General features: G+C 49.5%; 1 protein-coding gene across 1 annotated transcript; it reads right to left on the bottom strand.

The window, feature by feature from the left end:
- Positions 1 to 11,869: 11,869 nt before the first annotated feature.
- INHBB (inhibin subunit beta B) lies at positions 11,870 to 15,919 on the bottom strand. The gene is made up of 2 exons (XM_035572187.2): positions 15,517 to 15,919; positions 11,870 to 12,965 (listed from the first exon to the last, which is right to left on the bottom strand). The coding sequence occupies exons 1-2, from the start codon at positions 15,917 to 15,919 to the stop codon at positions 12,190 to 12,192; spliced, it is 1,179 nt and encodes a 392-aa protein (XP_035428080.1). The 3' UTR covers positions 11,870 to 12,189.
- Positions 15,920 to 21,954: the final 6,035 nt, after the last annotated feature.

Here is a 21,954-nt window from a genome sequence, read left to right on the forward strand (position 1 = left end):
TTTTCCCCCTGCCTCTCCTGCTAATGACGAGCGAATAAAGAATCCCCTAGGGAATTTCCCTTCATCTGCTCACGAGTGCCACTTTGCTAGTCACATTTATCTGACAAATCTTACAGATGGCTTGGCACGAGCTTGCGACAAGCACTCCATCTTTGGAGCTGGGATTGGCTGCCCGAGCCACGCGACGCTTCCTGTGGCAAATTGGACGAGCCCACGGGAGAGCCACACGCTGCTGGAGAAACGCCCCGGCAACCCCGAAGCTGCATCGGGCACAAGACACCGACGAAGGTGATGGCATTTCCAGCGCCGCAGCCACCACGAGAGGAGCGGGGTCTCTCAGCACAGAAGTTGTGCTCCAACCCAGGCAGAAAGGCATCCTAGAAAATGACTCCCCTTGAGTCATTTTCCTGCTGTTACTGTGCTGAATGCCTTTCTGTTAAAGATGAATTTTCCCCGTTAAAATAATGGGGGAAGAGAATATAAAGACCCATCTGCAGGCCACATTTTTAGAGGTTTTTTTTTTTGTTTGTTTTCCAACATTGTCTGTGAAACGTTGGTTGAGTCTTCTGAGCTCTTTCCAGATGTGTACTTTCCTCATCCTATGTACCCAACTCTAATTCCATTTTGAGAGCTGTTTGACTCAGGCAAATGAATAGCAGGATTTTAAAACAGATACAAATAGTAAAACCAGGGTTTTGCACAGTCCCGTAGGTACTGTAGATGGGACTGTCCAAACACAGACCCTTCTAATCCACCAAGAAAATGCCCTTAAGACCTGTTCAGAGTCAGACTTAAACCCCATAAAATCCAGGAAATTCAGGGATAAGCCTGGCTATCTGGACTGATATTCTGTCCTCAGTTCACCTTACTGGGTAAATGTTAATGAATGCGTTTGTTTATTCCCTACAGTTCTATGCGGGGAATATCAACAATCTGATATTACGGGAGGAGGTGAAATTTTTTCTCCTGTATGTGTGTGTGTAGGAGTTGCTCAATATAATTTATTCTCTTTCACAATAAGACTTTACAGCTCCTTGATCCTTTCAGAGCTCTGAAGCTATGCAGGGTCTGTCTTGTAAAGCTTCAGAGAAGAGGCCTCGAAGGAAAATCAGTTATTACAGGAAACAGGGCTGATTTTCAGTATCACACAGCCTCTCCCCTCCATTCACATTAAGCTGTATTCCAGGGCAAAAGCCCATCCAGACTCTTTTCATGGAAGATCTGAACCCAGACCTTCACAGGCAACAAGAGACCAAGTCCTCCAGTCGAGAGCAGAGGGGAACTGGAGCGCACAACGCTTCTGGAGCAACAGCTCGCGTCCACCTGCTGCAGCACCCTGCGTAGCAGTGGTGCCACATCAAGTATAAGCAGAAGAACGGCCGTACTGGTCCACCTAGCCCAGCACCAGGTCTCCTGTAATGGTCAGATGCCCAGAACACAGCAGAAGCAAGGCAACCACTCATGCTATTTCCCTCACGTTTCTGCTAGCCATCAGCTGTTTTCAGATCAAGGAATTTCCTAAGCCAAACGTGGTTTCTAACTACTTAGTAATCTTCCATACATTTCTTTACACAAACTTGTCCAGCCATCTTTTGAACCCTAACAAGCTTTTAGCCTCCACAACAACCCTTGGCAGCAGATTCCTCACCACCGCTACCAGTTGCGCAGAAAACATCTCTTTTTCTGTGCTAAGCCTGGCTTTTCCTATTTTTTTAATGACCTTAAATCACATATTGCCGCAGAAAAGAAAAAAAATCCTACCCACTCTTTCCCCACTACTTTTGGTGGGGTCCTACCCCACCAAAACCACCTCTTCTTCAGGCCAAGGAATCTCAGCCAGCTTGATCTTTCCTTATGTGGAAGCCATTCGGATCACCATTTCTTATCCTTTCTCTCAATTGTTCCAAGCTCTGCTGTGTTTGGGATGAGCAGTCCAGAACTGCTTGTGGCATTCAAGGTAGTCATGCATTTCACGTATACTTGCCACTATCTCTTTTTCCTCTCCTTCTGAGCTCCCAGCATGACCCTTTCACGTCACTCAGGAAACACTATCTTTCCCCTGTTATAGGCAATACGAATGTAGCAAAAAGGCTTGTCCTTAGTTTTAGAGCAGGTCTGAGAGTCAGCAGAGAAGCAGACCGAAATCTCCAGGGCCTTTCCTGATACTGTGCAGTCTAGCGGTACTTTCTGATGTTAGCCTCCACCCTGGTGACTTGGCCAAGCTCCAGTTTGGACAAAGTTCACTTACAATTTTTAAATGAACAAAGCTGACTCAAGTTCAGTTATAAATTTCCATGCAGCACTACTCTTTCATCCCATCAATGATAGGTACCGTGACCGAGATACAATTCAGGTGCTGCTACATTTAGGAACATGTGCGTGAGCTTCCAGGTGTCCTCTCAGAGTTAGGACCAATAGCCACAGACACTTTTACCCACCTATAAAGCATTCTACACATCTATCAACTGTTGTTTTTTTCCCCTCCACCCCCAAAACATACAGTACAAGTGAGTTTAGCTTGAGCAAAGATTTCTGCAGCCTGAGAGGGAAGATGCACAGAGATTCTATGGAGTCTGCTCGAGGTTTTGCTATCACCAGCTAATTTGGCGTGAAAGATATGCAGCTACTACTGCGATGGGTAGCCCTACAAGCTCATAGGATAGGCAAAACTTCCATTTGTGACAAAATTCATCCCTGATAAAAATGGCACTATTCCATCAAAATCAATAAGGTTGCACCTGTGAATGCCAGCTGTGAATCAAGTCCATGGTTCTCAAACGATGCAAAGTGCTTCAGGAGGAAAGATGCTATATTTAGGTCCCATATTATTGCTATGTAGACATTTTCATAACCCCTAATTATGGGGCTTTTTTTTTGCAAGCTCTGTAGTATTAACTGGATTGGATAAATATATAATTAGAGAGTGTTTCAACATGCACACTCTTGATGCTGGAAGCTTTATCAGCTCTTTCTTCCCTTCATGATCTGTTTTGCTTTTCTTTTAAAGCTGTTTCTATCAATTATAGCAAGATTTACTCAGAGCCCCAATACAGGGTCATTGCAGACACCCTGGTAGGATAGAACAGAGCTACATTTGTTCCCAAACTCTTCTGATTTCCAGAAAGACACCTCCAGTTTGTCACTATACCACAACATCGCCCAAAGCCAAGCGGATCAGACAGAAAAACCTAACAACAACAAAACAGCAACAACAACAACAGAAAAAAACTTTTCAGATGTTCCCTGACCCCAAATTGTTTGTAGGCTAAGGGTTCATACTCCAACAGCTTTGACAGAAAATCTAGTGCTGGATCCTGCCAGTGGACAGAAAGTAAGACCAAGGAAGCTCTTCATTTTCTGAACAGTGACAGAGATGCACAAGTAACTTCAAAGATTTCTAGACTGGAAGTAGATACACCCCTACCTAGAAGAACAACCACGCTAACAAATTACTAAATTGGTTGACAGGAAAAAGCCAAGTTACTTTTTTCCAGCATTTCCAGCTTTGTGAAGGTGAAAGATATCACCAATGTTTAAATCTAACTAATCCTACAAGAGCGGGGGTGAGGGAAGTAGCATCAGCATTTTCATTTTGTTTCCAGATGTTGAAGAAGCCTGTATCACTGTTTATTGCTAACCAAAAATAAATAAATAAACCTTATACAAATATACTTCTGCGCAGACATGGGCACTAAGTGATTTATCAGAGTCTTTCAGATGTGCTAACAAACCTTTTCCTCTTAGACCAGCTTACGCCCAGTGAGAATCTGAAAAGCTAAATTACAAGTATAAACACTTCCAAACAGAACTTAATAATAGAAAGAATTAAGAACACTGCTCGAATGACACGATACGGATGCTGTATTATTAAACAAACGGCTCACAATGGTATTATGACATGAGTCATAACGCCTGATGCCGTGAACATATTGCAAAAAAGAACAATAGCTGTTATCACCAGCTCCAGAGATACACAGCGCACAATACCAGGAGCCCAACTGCTGACTGATCTAAAGCAACGCTTTTGTCTACAAGCCAACGGGATAAATTCACACCTGGTGCAAAAGGGTGCAGCCAAACCGAAGCTAGTAGAGTTGCAGCATCTTCAGCTAGGCTCTGATACTGCACCAAAAGTACTACGAGCTTTGCTCTGCGCAGTCTTGCAGCCCGTTTCTGACTGCAATTGATAGGGGAGTTCCAGTTTGGTAGGATTTTGAATCCACTTTCTGCAGGTGTGAATAGCTGAATCTGGCCCTACGTTAACACTAACACATTTTTAGCCTAGCAATTCACAGAGTACATTTGAGTTGTTGTAATGTTCAATACTGTCACCAAAAAAAAGTTTGCAGAGACAGAAAACAGGCAGCCATCAGCACGTGGACTGGTTTACCATTCCTTTTGTTGTTGTATCTGGTAATTGTGGACTGCAGCTGGTAATGCTGAAGAAAAACTACTGTAAGAGCTGGCACATTTACAAGCCCAAGAGAGCGAGCATGGAATAAAATCCCGGGGTGCATTTACAGCATGTGCTTCCCATAATTAAAAGTCTATTTGTGGCACATGTAGTAGGAAAAGCTTTCATTTGGGGTAAAACTTAAACATAACTCTGCTTCCAGACCATATCTCCTTGAACTGGGTTACTGCATCAAGCAGGAAAAGTAACGTCCTCCAAGCTCCACATCTGCAATTATCAGAGGGGGATGAGGACAATGTAAGGAGAACCCACCCATAACACGAAACGCAGGGCTTGGTTCACTGTCACACACTGTTCCCTTTGTGATTCCACCACTGCGGTGTGCTGCTAATGTAAACAGTCAGCTTGATTTCTGTGTGCCTATCTCATGGCAAATAAGAGACACCTGGCACAGAGGCTTAGTGGGTGCTACAAGGCCCAGGGGCCACCCAGCAGCTCCTGGTGCAGGCAGCACAGCCTATGCAGGACGCACAACCAGGGTGCTGTGATATTCTGCCTATTTCTCAGTTTGGACAGCAGCCCTAAAGGCAGCCTCAAGGTTGCTGTGAACTGTGTTAAAGACCAAGCCAGCTTCTGAACAATTTCAAAACACGGGTTGAGCAAAAGTGGTTTGCTGCGCTCTCTTGGATGTGGAGCTGGCTGGAGCACAGCCACATCTGAGCACAGGCTGCCTTCTCTTCTGCTATCACAAGGGCACCTACCTACCCTGTACATAACGCAAGAAGGGTGCAGTACTCAAAAGTCAAGAAATCTGCTCAAAATAGTGATTAGTTACATTACATTACCTTTGACCATCAGCAGGATCCCCAAAATACATTTTAATAGAGATATTAACCCGGTAGAAGGTGATTCACTTGGAGAAAGCCTTACATTTTGTGCGTGTTTACATGTAAAATGCATACTCACCCATGCAAACATGCCACCCAGATCAAGCCAAGCATATACAATACATAAGACATAAACAAATACTTATGAATCACCAATAACCACCTCATAAATTACACGGCCTTACAAAGTATCACTGCTAGAGATAATTCACACAATTGGATACAAAATACACATATACGACTCTCATTAAGACAGATAAGGACTGTTTGTTTCCTTTCACAAGAGCCCAAGGCCTTAATTTACTAAGGTGCCGAACTATTATTATGTTTTTTTTAAAGCTTGTAGCCCCACAGCTGTGGGTCAGTTCCAAAATCAGACCTAAAAATGAGCCGTAAAAGACCAAAACGCAACAACCGCAAACGCAGCGAGCAGAAGACAGGACAGAAGGGTCCAGAAGTCCAGGAGCCCCCAGTCTGCTCCAGCTCACAGGAGCAGGAGCCAGCAGTTTCCAGGCAGCATTTACACCCCTTTATCCTTAATAGATGGCACTTCAGCATCTACCTCTCCTACCTGTTCCCGCTGCAATGCCCAGGACCAGCTCCCACTTCGCACAAACCAGGACCCAAGCTCCAGCCACAGGAGAGCACAGCGGCTGCGGCACTCTGTAGCTCACAACAAACTCTTATGCAGGACAAACATAAGCTGCTCTCCTTCCAACAGAGCACAGAGGGACAAGATCAACCCTGCAGCCTCAGCATGGGCAAAACCTAAATGCCACTTTGGTACCACTTGACTGATGCAGCCCAAACACTGCGTGTTTGTTTTGCTGACACGAAGGTTTAAGTTTGCTCCCCAGCCACATCTTCTTTCCTCTTGGATACAATAGTCATCTTCGTAGCACTTATTATAACATATTGCAGCAATAATGTGCAATTATCCTCAAAAACAAAGCAAAAGCTCAAGATAAAAATAACAGGCACTGAACACACTTACCAGCTGGGAGAAGGCAGCGCGACTGCAGTCTACCACAGCACAGCCATTTTAGGGACGCAGCTGCATCTTCCAGTCTGATTTCAAAGGCCGGTCTGCAGGAGGACAAGCCGGGAGGTGGGCTCTCTCTAAGATCAGGCAGTGGCCAGGCTCAGCTGTGACTGCCCTGGCTCTGTGGAGATCTCCTGAGGTAGAGACAAGCCTCAGGTGTGGGTCTGGGTGCTTTGCAGCTAGGTTCAGTGATTGCATTTGTGCTAGGCAAGAGCTTGAAATGCTTGGCACCTGGGAGGGCTCATCCCTTCATTAGGACTATTAGGTGCCCAGCAACCACAGCTCTTGTTTTGGGTCCTCCTTGGTGGCAACGTGTGACCCAGGAAATCAATACACCTCTTGGGTTTTCTTCTTGACCTCTTTTTTTGTTTTGTTGGATGTCTCTACTTTGACACTGCCCACAAGAGACTCCTTCGGTGTCAAGTTTATTACTAGGCTCTAACTCTTCCATTCCCATGCTTTTACAACAACGTGTCATGAAAACAAATTATAGTAGAGAAAAAAAGAAAATATCCAGCACCAAAAAGAGGGAGTCTATGAACTGAAGTAGTGACTTCAAATTCTCAGCAGCAGATCATAAACATGGTAAAACTGACCAAGTGTAAGGAAGCTGTATGTACATCTGATGTCTCTGATGGCTTCACAGATCTCTCAGGTTATACAGCATCTGTGTACAAACTTGGCATCTCTGCTTTGTACAAGGAAGACTGGTTAGAGCTGCACACATTCAAGGAGGGCCTCTGTTGAATAGTATTGGCCAAATCAGATTAAAAACCCAATATCTATGATGAAGGCTGCAAGCTGCCTGCTCAGAGAGGTTCCACTGATGTGAACCAGAAGTTCCTTGCATGTGGTCAGGCCCTAAATTTGATACTGGAATTTAAAAACAAATTAAGATTCCCATGTAATATTGACTTTTTTTTTTTCAAGAGTATAAGATTTTACAGCATGGAATGCTATATGCAGTGGTTACATGAGTCCAAGTAATTGTACCAATTATATAATTTGATATAATTGCACTAATTACATAAACACATAATAATGAAATATAAGTTATTCCAAGAGCTAAACTGGAAGAACATTAAAGAACCTAAATCTGCTCCCACTTATTCTAGTACAAATCAGAAACAATTCCCCTAAAATCAATGAAGTTACCCAAATAAAATTGGTCCCTAACATTACAAGAAGCCAGGTAAATGCAACTTTTGGTTCAAGGGCACTGACTGTGCAAGCAAATGAAAGCTACTGTGGTATTCTGTACTGAAGGAGTTTGCTAATTCCTGGCCAAATTCCAGTGTATGCAGGGAGAGTCTCCCTGTGTTTATTACCAGGTGAGTTGTCTTTACCTCATATTCTGTATCTGTCATGCAGTATCAGTGGCCTTTGCTAAGTCTTTTAGCTGCTGATTCTAAAGCTAAAGATGGATTTTTTTTAGAAATACTGAGAATGAGTTAGGCCTCATCAGGATTTCAGGAAAACCAGGTTCAAGTGTGTCCTTAGTTGTGTTGTTGCCTGAATTAAATCTGCAGACCTTAAGGGAGTTTCTGCAGACTGACACCAGTATTAACAGAAAGAGACTTTCCTCTTAGACAAAAATTTATATTCCTGATCCATTTCACAAAATGCTTTTCAATGCTTTTCACACTAGAACCACTCCAAACAAAAAATATTACTAAGAAGGATTCATTCAGTGAGGGGTTTCCCTCTTCTCCCTTGGAAGGGAGAATGCAGCAATTAATTTCAGTTGTTGACTTCATCTCTCACAAGTAGCAAAGCAAAGGACATGAGACCTGGCAGTTTTGGAGCAGGTGTCTGTTATGTGTGGAAACACGATGTATGCAGAGTTAATCCACCGAGCACTCTGTTGCACCACATCGTGACAGTCACCCCGTTCACGCAGCCCTCATTAACACCGGTGGGAGTTCCAGGCACCAGCACGGGGGTTTTGCCTGTGCTAGAATATTTTAGAGGACAGAAATTCTCCAGCTCCAGAGATTGATTCCACTCCACAAAATAGTACAGTGACTTAGCATTTACAGAACCAAGCTCAAAGTCTATAAGAGACAAGAGAGAGACAGCGATTCACCTCAGAGAGGGGCGTATGGACCTCACCCAGATGATTTTTTAGATACGGTGCCTAACGTAGCACAAGGCAAAGAAACTGGACGCTCAATTTTATAAGGCTAGGAATTAGAGACAGGAAAATAAAACCCCAAAATTTCAAAAAGCAAGCATCAAGTTTGGGTATCTAATTTTTCAGCTTGCCTAATTTCAGAAATGCAGGAGTGGCAGCTGCAAAAAGCGGAGTTGCTGCAGCCCCCTGCAAAAAGCTAGCAAGAGCAGTAGCCTTGTCACATCCCTGAAAAATCAAGCCCAAACTGTCTCAGAGTGGCCGCCCCAAATTAAGACCTTTTTAATTTTATTTCATTTCAGCCTTAGAAACCTGTGTGTCAGGTTGCTGTCAGCAGTAGGAGTCAGGAACACCTCGCTCGTACACTGTGCTCAGAGCAGCAGGTGATTCCACACCTCAGAAAACCCAGAGAGTGTTGCATCCAGATCAGTTTCCAGAGACTGCTTCACATAAAATAAAATAAAAGGACCTAGGAACCTGGACTATGATCCAGCCCCCTGAGGTGATGCCCCCACACCATATAGATTTATGCTCTCCTTTGCATTTCTACGTCTGCCCCACGAACGGCAGGGCCGTAGCTTCACACAGGGGGGCAGGGACAGCAGGGGAAGAAAGCTGTGAAACTTTTTGGCAAGAAAAGGGGGTTTTTATGCTGTCCTTTGTGAGATTGTTCAGGACCCCAGGCTTGCCTGCGGGCTTGCAGTGGGATGTAGGGTGCAGGCCGCTCCCTGCTCCTGGGCAGCCCCAGCTCGCAGCCATCTGGGCTGCCAGCAGCTCCCTGGGCCGGGGGGTCCCTACCCCAGACTGCCTGCTCTCCCCGTGGCAGAGCACACAAGTCCCCACGTCCGACACAGGGCCGCCTGTATTCAACCCCAGAAACCAACCACCTTACACTGGGAACGAAGCCTAAACAGGCTCAGCCTGTGGGGCCCTGCACTGAAGAGATTTCTCCAATACATCCCGCTTCTAAAAGTGCGGCCCACTCTTACTTACAAAGGCTGGCTATGGCAGGGGGCGGGCAGAGCTGTGCTTGAATTTGAACTGTAACCAGAACCCGTCATTAGCTGCACGAACCTGCTTCTTCAACACTTTCCAGGTCTCGGGGTCAGAGCTAACGTTTGCTAAGTCAACAGCAGTCCTTCTGTCAGCATCAGCTGGCACTGGGTCGGGCCTGCGGGAGGAAGGATCCATCTGCGGAGGTCAACGGAATCGGTATCTGGATACACGCGCAGCTGACAAGGGTTTCTGCGGGTGCTTGTCAACATTTTTTGGTTCTGTTAGTAAAGAGGACATGTTTTACTCAAAAAACATCTCCCGGGTGGCAGTGAATTTGAAAAAGAAAAGTCCATCAATGTTAGCGCTGACCTGTTCTTCCTGGAAGTGCTTTCCACCTTACTTCTCACTTCTGGCGAGTGCGCAGGGAGTGACCCCGGCGAGAAGCCGCATTCCTACACAGCGGGTGAACCAGGAACTCGCTCCCAGCCAGCGGCAGGTATGCGGAACGCTGCCCTGCCCGCACGGCGGCTCCGCCGAGCCCCACGGACCCTCACCGGGGCAGGCAGCAAGAAGCAGATGCTTGCTTACAAGTGCAGGCGGCAATAAAGCGAGAGCACAACGCTTCAGGACGGCAGCTGAGCTCTCAGGCACGGCTTTCTGCAGTGACTAATACGAATACGGTCTAACGCGACAGTTCGCTGCCTGCACCTGCGTTCAGTCCCGAAAGTAACTGAGCGTCTCCAGATGTTACACGCTGCACTAAAAAAATAATAATAATAAAATAAAAAGCGCATCCATTTTTCAATCTTTTTTTATTATTATTTATTTAAACTGTACACAAATGTAAAATACTTCAACAGCAAATCTAAGTGAAATTTGTTTGGTTTAAATTATTATGGAACAGAACCTAAAAGGAACTTTATTAAATAAACATAAAAATTGGATTTAAAGGATGCACATATTGTAATGTATTCTACAATAGTCATTTTTTTTCACTCTACTTTCCATGTGCGTATGGTATAGAAAAGACACTGAATAGAACAAACAGAATCCATTTTGTACCCTGAAACAATTGGTAGGCCTCGTGAGGGATTGCTCAGTATGACTACATGATATATGATGGCTTTGCCATCTCATAAAAATTATAACTAATATGTTGGCCTCTTTGGTTCCAAAATTTATGTATAATACATTTAACTGTATTCATTTTTTGCTGCTATAAAAATAACATTTTTTTCAAATGGCAGTTTTTTGACTAATCATGCAACTAAATCAGTGCAAACATTAAAAGCAATCATTCGCTTTAAAAAAGAAGCAAAAGATTTAATTTCAAGTATAAAAAAATATAAAAAAGTCATATCATAAGTCCAGTTTTGTCTAGTATGGGTCAACACTTTAAATTGCATAGCTCATGCGGCACCTGTTTACCTAGATAGTGAGCAAAGATAAGTGCACTATCAAGTACCACTTTTCAAGGCATTGAAATTTGCAAGTGCTATTATACGTGCATTCAAGCAGTTTGCAAGTGCTATGCTGTATCATTATTTTCTGATCTTTATGGCCATCCTTGACACCTCCTGGTAAGGAAATTGAAAGCACTCTCCTCTCTCCTCCTTTCCAAGACTTGTTAAAATGTTCCTCGCCCATTATTAAATGCACTGCATTTTTTTCAGAATGTCTCCACTGCATGACTGTCACTCCTCTTTAGGGTTCATTGGTTTAGCCGTGGTAGCGATCGCTTGCCTGCTTGCTCCCCACGTGGCAGGCCCTTGCCGAGTCCCCCGTTGAAGAACGCAGATTGCAACTTTGACTCTTTGCTCTCGGATCGCTGAGGGATGCTCACGGTCAACGCAGGCCAGATACGGTGTCAAATCCCCTCCTCCGAGACACCACAGGTACAGCCATCCGCGGGATGCTAGTGGTCAGTTAAAGCATCGGACAATGCCAGCCCAGCTTTTGACTTCGCAACAGCCCGATGTCAGAAATACAGCCGTTGCCTACGCGTCTGTCTCCTTCTCTCTCTCGGATGTCACCACGTGATTCCTTACTGGAAGTGCTGTAGGGAGATATGGGTTTCTGTGATGCTTTTATTTAGATAAATTTAAATTAAGAGGAAGTGATCACCTACAAAGGCAGGTGTCCTGCAGCTTCCCGCTAGACCTAAGAGGTGACAGTCGACTTTTTTTTTTTTTCTCTTTTTTCTAAGTTTGGTCATTTTGACACCTGCGTGCAAGAATACGTCGTGCTCTCACAGTCTGTGCTTTTGCCTGAGCAAAGGGAGCTCGTTTCGGTCTGACTTCGCCGGCAGGCGGGGAAACAGCTGCGCAGCCGTTCACTCGTACTGGCAGGCATTTAGGTACGTTGTCACTGGTCACTGACTTCCTGTGCTCATGTCCCTTTTCCAAGCTGCCTTGTGTCTGTGTGTGTGTGTGTCTGTGCGTGTACGAGCGCGTGTTTGTGTGCGTGCGCACTGTGTGTGTGTGTGTGTCTTTAAGATATTTCATAGCATTAACTTATAAGTGGTAGGATATATAAGTGTCCAAGATCCACAAACTGCCACTGTCCTGACACCAAAGTGAAATGATTTTTTTTTTTCGTCAAACTTTTCCACAGTGACTTTTCAACACTGATGCCTGGATACACAGTGAAACTTCCTCCAACACCATCTCATATGGGAATGTTCTCTCTCTCTCGCCCCCCCAAAAACACACACCTCAAATCAAGCACAACCACATTCTTCCACAATCATATTGGGAACGTCCCTTTTCACAATGTTGTATTCATCATCAAAGTACAGCATTGACATTGTGCTAAGTTTGGTTGGAATGCAACAGGAGTTCACGGTGCCCGGGTTCAGCCCCCGCATTCGGTACTGATTCACGACGGCGGTGTGAAAGGAGGAAGCCGACCCCGGGACGCCGGCCAAGTAGGCCGGGCAGCTCCCTTCACAGTAATTCCCATAGTAACCTGATGGTGCTATGATCCAGTCATTCCACCCAATGAGTCTAAAGTCAATGTAAAACTGTTGCCTGCAACATAGATTGGTCCTGCCATCGCACTCCAGGCCTCTTTTCCGGATCCTGTGTTTGTTATCGGCGAGGCGGGCTTGCACCACTAAAAAAGGCCGGTGGGATTCCTCCCCGGGGTCCACATAAATTGGCAGCACTGAATACTCTTCACAGCCCTCACATTGAACATCCAAGTTCAGTCTCCTTTCTCCTCTCTCAAACAGAGCCTGGATCGCCTCTGTCATGGGAAAAGTGTGCCAACCACTTCTTTTGAGATCGACTTTCTTTTCAACCACATTCCACTTGTTGCTAGTGTCCGGGTCTTGGAAATAGACTTTGACTCTTACTTTTCGCCTGCTGCCTTTCTCTAAGACATATGGAAGCAGCTTCAAGTAAAGCCACAGGCTGGCTTGAACGACAAACAAGTTCTGGTTCCCTTCATTCGAGATGAAGAAATAGAGGCGGACTCTAGATGAGGCCAGATCGTCTGCAAGATAAGGAGAGATCAGCAAGATTAAGTCAAAAAGAAAATGTATCTTTTGTGCGATTCTGGATTCAGCGGCAACGCCAGAAGACAGCTGATCGAAAGAGCGATGAGGCTGCATCAGCCAGAAGGCATGCACTGAATCAGATATCCCGAATTTGTAATCGAAATTAATTGCAAAAAGGACTTCCCACAGCAACGTTTGTACCCGGGCTATAGCCGAACGCGTCAGATCCGCAGACACCGGTCAGGGCTCTCCAGAATACTGGATTTTTCCAGCCGGATAGCTGCAAGGACGCCGCAACAGTACCTTGAAAAGACCGGCGCTTGCGCTGCCCTATCTCGCCCGTTTAAGAATAGTTTTAACTTTCAGCCGTCGGCCGATTCTCACAGGGAGAGTCTTTTCAGTAACCACTGAAATGTCAGTGCCAAACCGGGGATTTTGTTTCAATTTTCACATATTCTCGTCGCAGTTTAGCAGGGCGGATTCACGAGATAGGGGGGAAAATATTTCAGCAGTATGCCTATTTGTCCAGCAGCTTAAAGTAACCCCTCTCTTAGTCGGGTACAATATCTGCCATTAATCATTCCCATCTCTGCTCTTCCCCCGTAACGATAAACTCACATCAAGGCGATCAAACGAAGCAGTTGCTCTCGCTGCAACGCCATTACTGACTGCTCTCAATACACTTCTCAATAACACCAGAATTAAAGGAGCGAAATTATCGCAGAAAACCAAATGTCACCAAATGTCTGACATAACCCATTATTTGTAAACACGAGAGCCTGCTGCATAAATTGTTTCAGAAATACCAGCGTCCCTGCTGCAAGCCCGTACTGTAAGTCCTACCCCAATTTGGCGTAGGTGATAAATGTGCAAGCTGGCCTTTACAGCGGGGACTGTAATTCTGGTCCTTGAATCGGAGCCTCCCCATCGCTATTTAAAATTGTTGCTGGAAAGGCATTTCTCATCCATCCTTATCTGTTTGACTTTCTGTACAGAGCCGAATGTAGATTTTTCTTCCTTTTCTTTTCCTAGGAATCTTTATTATTTTCGTCAGTCTCTGAATGGGATTTTTTGCGTAGTCGGTGTCTTCATTTGTTACCCTAGGTGCCTTCCTAATGTGCCTGCAGGGCCCATTCGGCACCTTGTAAGATTTCAGGGACAAAAAAATTTCACTGCGCTTGTCTATGTTTTACACCGACTCAGTTACGGAAGTGTTACAAAAGCCAGTGGTTAATTGAAAACCAAATGGAAGCACAAGCCCACCCCAGATCTCCCATCAACAGCCTGACAGAAAATAATAACACCGCAAATGTACGCTGAGAAAACCTTCCGTACGCTAGCAAATACACAACTTCTCCATAAACTGTGGTGACAGTGACAGAAAAAGAACAGTACGGTGTTGCTGCACCGATCCCCATCACTTGTGTTGTACGAAATTGTGTGTGCCCATAAATTTTGTATGTGAATATAACAAGCAGATGTATAATGCAACAGATCCCATAGATACTGTAAATGTATATGCCTTTGGTAAGTGGGAGGGTAGATAAAGAAGATGAGTAGGCAGCATACAGGCTAGAAAGAGATTTATTTTGTGGACAAATGATATATAGATGCCACGGGAAGATAGAGAGGGAGAAAAATGAAGCGAGTGAAAGAGCGATGAAGGAAAGGAGAGATGGGCAGATAGGCAGGAGACAGCTAATTTGCAGAGCGCTGGTGTTAGGGCCAGATGCGCAAAGTTCGCAGGCACAGCGGCTGCCTGGATAAACCGCTGGAAAGCTACGCCAGAGGGATTCGGGGACGTGTAACCGCGATGGCTGCGCAGGACCGAGACGGCTGGTACCGAGGGGATGGATGGCACAGTTAGCGCGCGGACCGACGGACAGGGAGCAGACAGACACCGTCGGCAGCAGGCTGCGCGCAGCGGACAGACAAGGCCAACACCATGAATGAACGCTAAATAAATGGGAAACGAACGGAAAAGGGCGGACAGGCAGATGCAAGTCTCAACAGACGGATGCACGCAGCGAAGCAGCTGAATGTGCAGGGCAGGCAGAGGAGGCGAGGGATGCAAGAGACGGAGCGGGACAGGAGGAGGAGGGAGGGACGGGGACAGCGGCAAGCAGCTGGAAGGACACCGGAGGGGGACCCGGGGACACGAAGGGATGGGGGATGCAGGGCGCAACCCGGAGAGGAGCCGGGGCATGGGGCACACACGGGAGGGACGGGATGGAGCAGAGGGCAGGGGTGAGGTGTGCGGGGAGGGAGGATGAGGCGGGGGGCAGGAGGATGAGCCGGGTGGGCAGGTGACTGTGGCAGGCAGGGGGACAAGCGGGCAGGGGGACAGGAGGGCAGGGGGACAGGCAGGGGCTCAGGCATGGGGACAAGCAGTCAGGAGGACAAGCAGGGGCTCAGGCAGGGGGACGTGCAGGGGGCCAGGCGGGCAGGGGGACGTGCGGGCAGGGGGACGTGCGGGGGGTCACGCAGGGGGACGGACGGGCAGGGGCCAGGCGGGAGCGGCAGGGCCGAGGGCCGGGCGGCGCCCACCTGTCTCGGCGAAGCTGATGATCTCGGAGACGGGGTCGTGGGCCGGGGGCCCGGCGCTCGCCTGCCCGTCCAGGCTGGGGATCTCCACGCGGCCGTCCTCCCGCACCTTGCCGGCGTGCAGCTTGCGCAGCGCCGTGACCATGGCCGCCTTGGGCACGGCGTGCGTGATGTTGGGCCGGTCCCGCATCTGCAGCCGGCTCAGGATGTGCCTCTTGACCGCCTCCAGGAAATCCCCGTCCACCTTGCCCGGCTCCTCGGGCCGCCGGAAGCCGCAGGAGGTGCATGTGTCCTGCGGGGAGCCGCCGGCGGGGGCCGGCGGGGTCGGGGTGCCCGAGGCGCCCAGCAGGAGCAGCCCGCAGGCCAGCAGCGCGCCCAGCACCCCCCGGCGAGCCGCCCCGTCCATGGCGGAGGAGCGGGGGGCCGAGCTGGGGGCCGCCACCCGGAGCGCCGCAGGGAGCCCGTGTGCAGGCAGCGCCGCGCCGAGCTCCGAGCGCTCCGCGGCGCGGAGGGGGCGGTGGCAGCCGAGTGGGGGGCCGCAACCGCTCCGCGCAGGGGGGGGACGGGGGGGACGGGGACGGGGCCGGGGCCGGCGAAGGAAAGGAAGGAGGGAGGGAGGGAAGGAGGGAAGGAGGGGGCGCCCGGGGAACGGCGGCGTGTGCCGCCGGGGGGGAGGCTGCACACGCAGGCACCGAGGGCGAAGTTGGGGAGGGAGGGATGGAGGGAGGGAAGGGGGGGGGGGGGGGGGGAGAGGCTGGCGGTGCACCGAGAGCCCGGCTCTCCGCCGGGGGAGGGGGGCGGCAGCAGGTGAGGGGGTGGCTGCGGAGCTCGGCGTGGGGGGGGAGAGGGGGGAGCGGGCCGGGGGTGCGAGGGGAGCCGGGGAGCTGGGGGAGGCGGCGCCGCGCTGCCCCGGGGCCCCGCGCCGCTTCAGAGGGGCATCCCCGGGCGGCGCCGCGCCTGGTCCATCGCTCGCTTCGGCAGGTCCGGGCGGGCCGCGGAGAGGAGCTCTTTAGTCCGGCGTCATGGAGGGGGGTCAGGGAGATAAACGAAGCAGATTTATATACAATCCAATTTATAGCCTGGAAGGAGGGGGGGGCGAGGGGGGGGGGGAGAAGTGCCACTTGTACCCCCCCGCCCACTCCGCCCCCGCAAGACGACGAGCCGCAGGCCGTGGGTGCGGGTCCCCGGGCGGCTCGGCTCCGCACCGCACCGCACCGCTCCCCTCCCGAGCCGGCCCGGAGCGGAGCCGGGGGCTGCGGGGAGCGGGGCCGATGCCGGCAGCCCCCCCGGCGGCGAGGCTGGCCCCCCGAGCCCCGCTCCGGAGCGGCGGGCCGGCTTCCTTCGAGGCTCGGCGCCGAGGATGCTGCGGCGGTGCCCGGCGCGGCCCCGCACCGGGGGCTCGATCGGCTGGGTCCCGGCGATCCCAGGAGCGGCTGCACGGATCCACTCGGTCAGACCGGCTCTTCTGCTCGCTCCCTCGCTCGCTCTTTTTAAACAAGATCTCCCTTGCCGGTGGTTTGGGGTTTATTATTGTTGTTATTGTTATTATGATTTTAAGTGTGATTTTTGTTGTTGTTGTTGCTGCCGCCGCTGCCGCTCCAGTTAATCTGTCTCCCTCTCTGCCTCTTTCTCTCTCTCCGCGTCTTTTTGATCTTTCGCTCGCCTTGTGCTGGCTTGAACGCCGTGTTTGGGTTTGTTTGGGTTTTTTTAACGCGTCTGATGTTCCCTCGCGGATCCGCAGTGGAAGGTCTCGGGGAAGCGGCTCGCTCCTCGCTTATCTTCCTCTGATCTCCTCCTGCTAATTTTCCCCCCCTGCAAAATCACGACATTGTGGCACTTTCTACTGAAACTTTTATACAGGAGTTAAAACCACGTGGGAACTCCAACCTATAACAGAGACGCCATGGGTTCCTCACTATTTAGGAGATTAAGTTAAGTCTTTTGCCCCCTGGGCTATTACAGTAACTTCCTGGTGCTGGAAATATTAACTGTGCTGCTTCTTTAACTCCCCCCGTCCCCTCCCTCCCTCCCTCCCGCCCGGTTCCCGCAAACACACCCACCCCGCACACCGGCCCGGCCCGGCAGGACGGACGGACGGGCGGACCGACGGACACCGAGCAGCGGCATCCCCGGCATCGCCCCCCCCCCCCCCCCCCGGGGGTTGCTCCTTCCCTTTTAAGCACTTGAAAGAAGGAGTCATTAGAAAGTTTCCCGTCGGGTTGGCTTCGCGACGGGGCGGGTTTCTGTTTGTTTGTTTGAACGGGCCGGCTGAGAGCTGCCGGGGCTGCCGATTTTCGTGGGGCAGGGCCGGGGAAGGCAAAGGGGGTTGGGGGGGGGGGGTCCTGGGGCGGCAGCGGCAGATAACGGGAACCCGGGGCTGGCTGAGGAACCCCGGGTATCTCCCCGATATCCTCGCCCCGCGACGGGGCTCAGGGGAGATGCCCAGCAGCCAACCCCCCCCCCCCCCCCCCCGGGGGCTGCGGGGTGCCCCCTCCGCTCCCCCCATCCCGGGGCAGGAGCGGCCCCGGGGGCGCAGCGGCTCCGCGGAACGGCCTCGGGCAGCGGCCGCCCCCCCCCCCCCCCCCCCCGCTGCGCGCTGCCCCGCGGCCCCTGCGCGCCCCCGCCGCGGGGAAGGCTGGGCACAGGGCGCCCCCTCCGGGCCGCCACGGGAAGCGGGAGCCGGGGGGCGAGCGGCCGAGCCCCGGGCCCAGGGGCGCTGCTGCTGCTGCTGCTGCTGCTGCTCGGGGGCAGGGTGCCGCCGAGGGGGAGGCAGAGGGAGGTGGGCGCCGGGGGCTGGGAGGTGGCCGCAGAGCTGGGGTGGGGGCTCTGACAGCTCAAGGGGGCTGCCGGCTGTCCTCATCGCGGCTTGGTTTTTTGGTTTGGTTTGTTTTGTTTTTCTTTAACCCACGAAGGAAAACGTAACTTCGGGAATGAAAGCAAAGCCCAGAACCTGCAGCCTTTTCAGCGAGCTGAATACTGGTTTTCAAGGGGTAGGTGCGGGATGTGCACGTTTCCTGCGTGACAGCAAAGAAAAAAAAAAAAGAAAAAAAAAAAAAAACAACCTTCTGTGCATTTCAGTTTTTAAAAGGAAAATAAAACTTCTTACGTACGTCTGGACTGCGCGCACGTGTGAGCTCTGTTAGCTGTCACTCATAGCAGCACCGCGAGAGCGTAAAGGGGTCAACTGGAGGATGGGGTTGTTCCTGTGGTTTAGAAATTAAAGGGAGAAACGCTATCCTCATGTTATCATGAACACTTTTTCTTGTTCTGCACTGCAAAAGTAGAGGGTTTTTTTATAACACTTTATCCTGCACTGCAAAATCGCACTGCAAATGCAGTCTCATTTTTCATGTTGGGTTTAATACAAAAGGAGGTGATCTTTAAGGTCCCTTCCAGCCCAGGCCATTCTCTGATTCTGTTCTGTGATGCTACAATAAACACTAACTGCACACACAGTACTGTGAATCAAAGCTAAACCCTCAGTATCACTGGAGCTACCCTGACGGGAGGTCAGAATTAGATACTGTATTTCCTCCCTCCCATTAGCAGGTTTTGAATGGAAAGCCTGGAATGTAAAAAAAGAAATAATGCTAAAAATCCAATCACTCTGACATCCTGTAAGCTAATAAGAGCACGTGAATGCAACAAGCTTAGTGCTTCACAGTAATTAATTTGACAGCAAAGAGCTAACAAGAAAACAACAGGCAGAGCAGTGATGACTGGTTCATAGAGGTCACCGTCACACAAGAAATAGGTGTAAACACAGCCCCTCTCCCTTTGAAAACAGCTGTTTCATTGCCCCAGTAAGAATGAAATGCCAAAGAGGAAGAAAGTACTGTGCCTTCCATGGGGGCAACGAAACTGGGAAGGTATTTCTTGTCGTAACACGAGGTAGAGATTTTCTTTTTTAAACGCAGCAATTTTGACTTGTCCCTGCTCCCCGCTGCAGTGGCGTGTTTTGGCTTTTTTTCCTCCTCTTCTCTTTTGGTTAGCCAAAGACATTTTGCATGTTCAAACATTGGGAAGACTTATCTTCTCCAGCAATTACTAACAAACGAACACACTAATAAACCCCATTGTTATTTAAAGTGTGTCCACCAGAACTCTGGAGGCAGCTCTCGCAGTGGACCTGCTCTGGCTTCCTCCTAGAGACGCAATCAAACCTCAGATGCTTTCGGGCAGGAGAGCCTACAGGGAGGGTGAACAGGGTTAGCAGCAAGAAACGTGCCGTTTGATTTCTCATCTTGCTCAGGGAGCACGGCTTATTGATTGAGTCATAAAGCTCTGTTAATTCTAAGATCTCCTCAGCTTTCAGTTCTTTCCCCTGGGCATAAACTTGTTGCTTACCCCGAGCAGCTGAACCAGCAGGGAAATGGTAGCTTCACGCTCCCCCCGCGCCTCCCCCCGTTCTCTGTTTGTTCTGAGCTCATCTGCGCGAGGACTCGTTTTCACACACACCTTCTCAAACCGGCTGCTGTTCATCTGATTCAGGGTCATGCTTTTCCATACATTAAATGCAGGGGAGAACTGGGAAGGAAATGGCCGGGATTTGTGCTTAATGGGCAAGTGCACGTTTTGCCAGGAAGCCCCGCTGTGAGCGGTGCAGGTTTGGAGGGCATTTTCTGCAGAAACATCAAGTCTCACGGCTGGAACCTGATGCTTATTAAAGCTACTGGTATAATGAGATCACGATGAACTCAGTTCCTCAGCCAGCGTAAGCCAGCGTGCTTCCGAGGCATCGGACTGCTACAAGTCTCTCTCTGCAACCCAGCTATGTGCCAGGAGGCGGCCGGTGCACAAGTCACGCTGTCCCAGAGGCCAGGCGGTGCAGCCCTGCACCTTCCTGAGTCTGGAGGACGCTCTAAAGCGGAGGAGACGGCGATGGCACGAGGCAGCTCCCTCCCTGGGCTGTATTTTCATAACACCCTCAGTGGGACTGTCACAGTTTACACTAGCTGAGGATCCAGCCCCACACATATTGTTCAAGCACCTTTTATGCTCTTAAACCAGTAATAATATCTGTTAGGTAACCTTACTAATCCCTTTGAGGAAGGATTTTCTTTACTGTACTGATGGCTGAACTGACTAAAGCTTTATATATAAGAGGCCTGGTTTGTGCTACAGATGCTTCTCCTTTGATACCAGCAAATACAAGTTTCACTAGCACAAGCATCTTTTTCTGCAAGCGTTTCCCAAATAAAATAGGCTATACCGGCAAAAGCACTTTTTTTTTTTTGCTCATATAGCTGCATCTACACGGAGGATTTTTGCACGTAGTGGAAGGCAATCTGTTTTAAATGGCACTTCAGAAGAGCATTGCTATCCCACAGAAGTTTCAAGGCTAGACCTGGAAGCGTGCACTTCTGCCCTGCATCTGAAAGCTTTTTACAAGGTGGCTATTGTCATCTTGCTTTAAATACAGAGAAACCAAGAAATGTGGTTACAGGGATGGGCTGCGGGTGCTGTGCTCGATCTGGAATTTTTATTCGTGCCCTTCTTTTGCTTCAGATGAAATTATGTATCCGTAATCAGGCTGATTCCTCACTACCCATAAATACTTTTAAAACAACTGCAAAAAAAACAGTGGACGTTTCAGAAGCACCTTAGCTCTGTAAAAGGAAAAGTGCTATTGGAAATCAAGTAGGTAAATGACACCAAAAAAAAAATTGGATGTTTTCTGAACTTGCAGAGGCAAACCTAAGTCATGGGAAAAAAACAGCAAGAGGTTCATTTGGCTCCTTTGCTCTGCCAGTGCCTCTTTAAGAGAAAACTGTCTGTTAACAGAGCTTTGTTCTTCCTAGGAAAGGCTCCTATACCGAACAGCAGCTGGAAAAGAGGGTATAGCAGGCAGAAGCAAAGGACCCGGCCATCTGGGAATCCTTTTCTAAGGCAGGTATAGTGAGAATCTGGAAGATGAGTCACAGAGAAACACTGAGCTGGTTTAAAACAGAGCCCTCAACAGGTCTGGAAGAGCACCTAATGAGTCCCTGCTCCTTGAACAGGTGTCAGGCAGGAGAAGGACATGGGGGCAGGCAGAAGGACTGGATTTCAGGGGCACGCCGACAGCCACAACCACCCATTCCCGCTGCCCCTGCTCTCAGGCAGCTGCAGTCCCGCCCTGGGCTCCGTTACCTGGTAGTGCCGCACAGGCAGCATGCCGGTCGATCCGTCCTCTTCTCGGCCCCTTCGTGCTCCGGGGAGGTTTGGACCCACGCTCCCAGGCTCTCTGCGTGACACAAAGTGTGTTCGGGTGGCTTGTCCCAGACAGGTCTCCAAACAATGCAGTGCTTTTCGGCAAAGGGATGTGCTTCAATTTCCAAAGTAAAGGGACCAAACACCGTCAGGTGGATACCCCATATGATATTCAGAGGGCGTCCGCTGCTTGTGGATGGCCCAGAAGTGCTCGTTTTCCTCGCACACTCTGTCCTCTGCAGTCCAAAG

Source organism: Cygnus atratus, chromosome 6 (genome assembly GCF_013377495.2).
Source record: "Cygnus atratus isolate AKBS03 ecotype Queensland, Australia chromosome 6, CAtr_DNAZoo_HiC_assembly, whole genome shotgun sequence".
Classification (NCBI taxonomy): domain Eukaryota; kingdom Metazoa; phylum Chordata; class Aves; order Anseriformes; family Anatidae; genus Cygnus; species Cygnus atratus.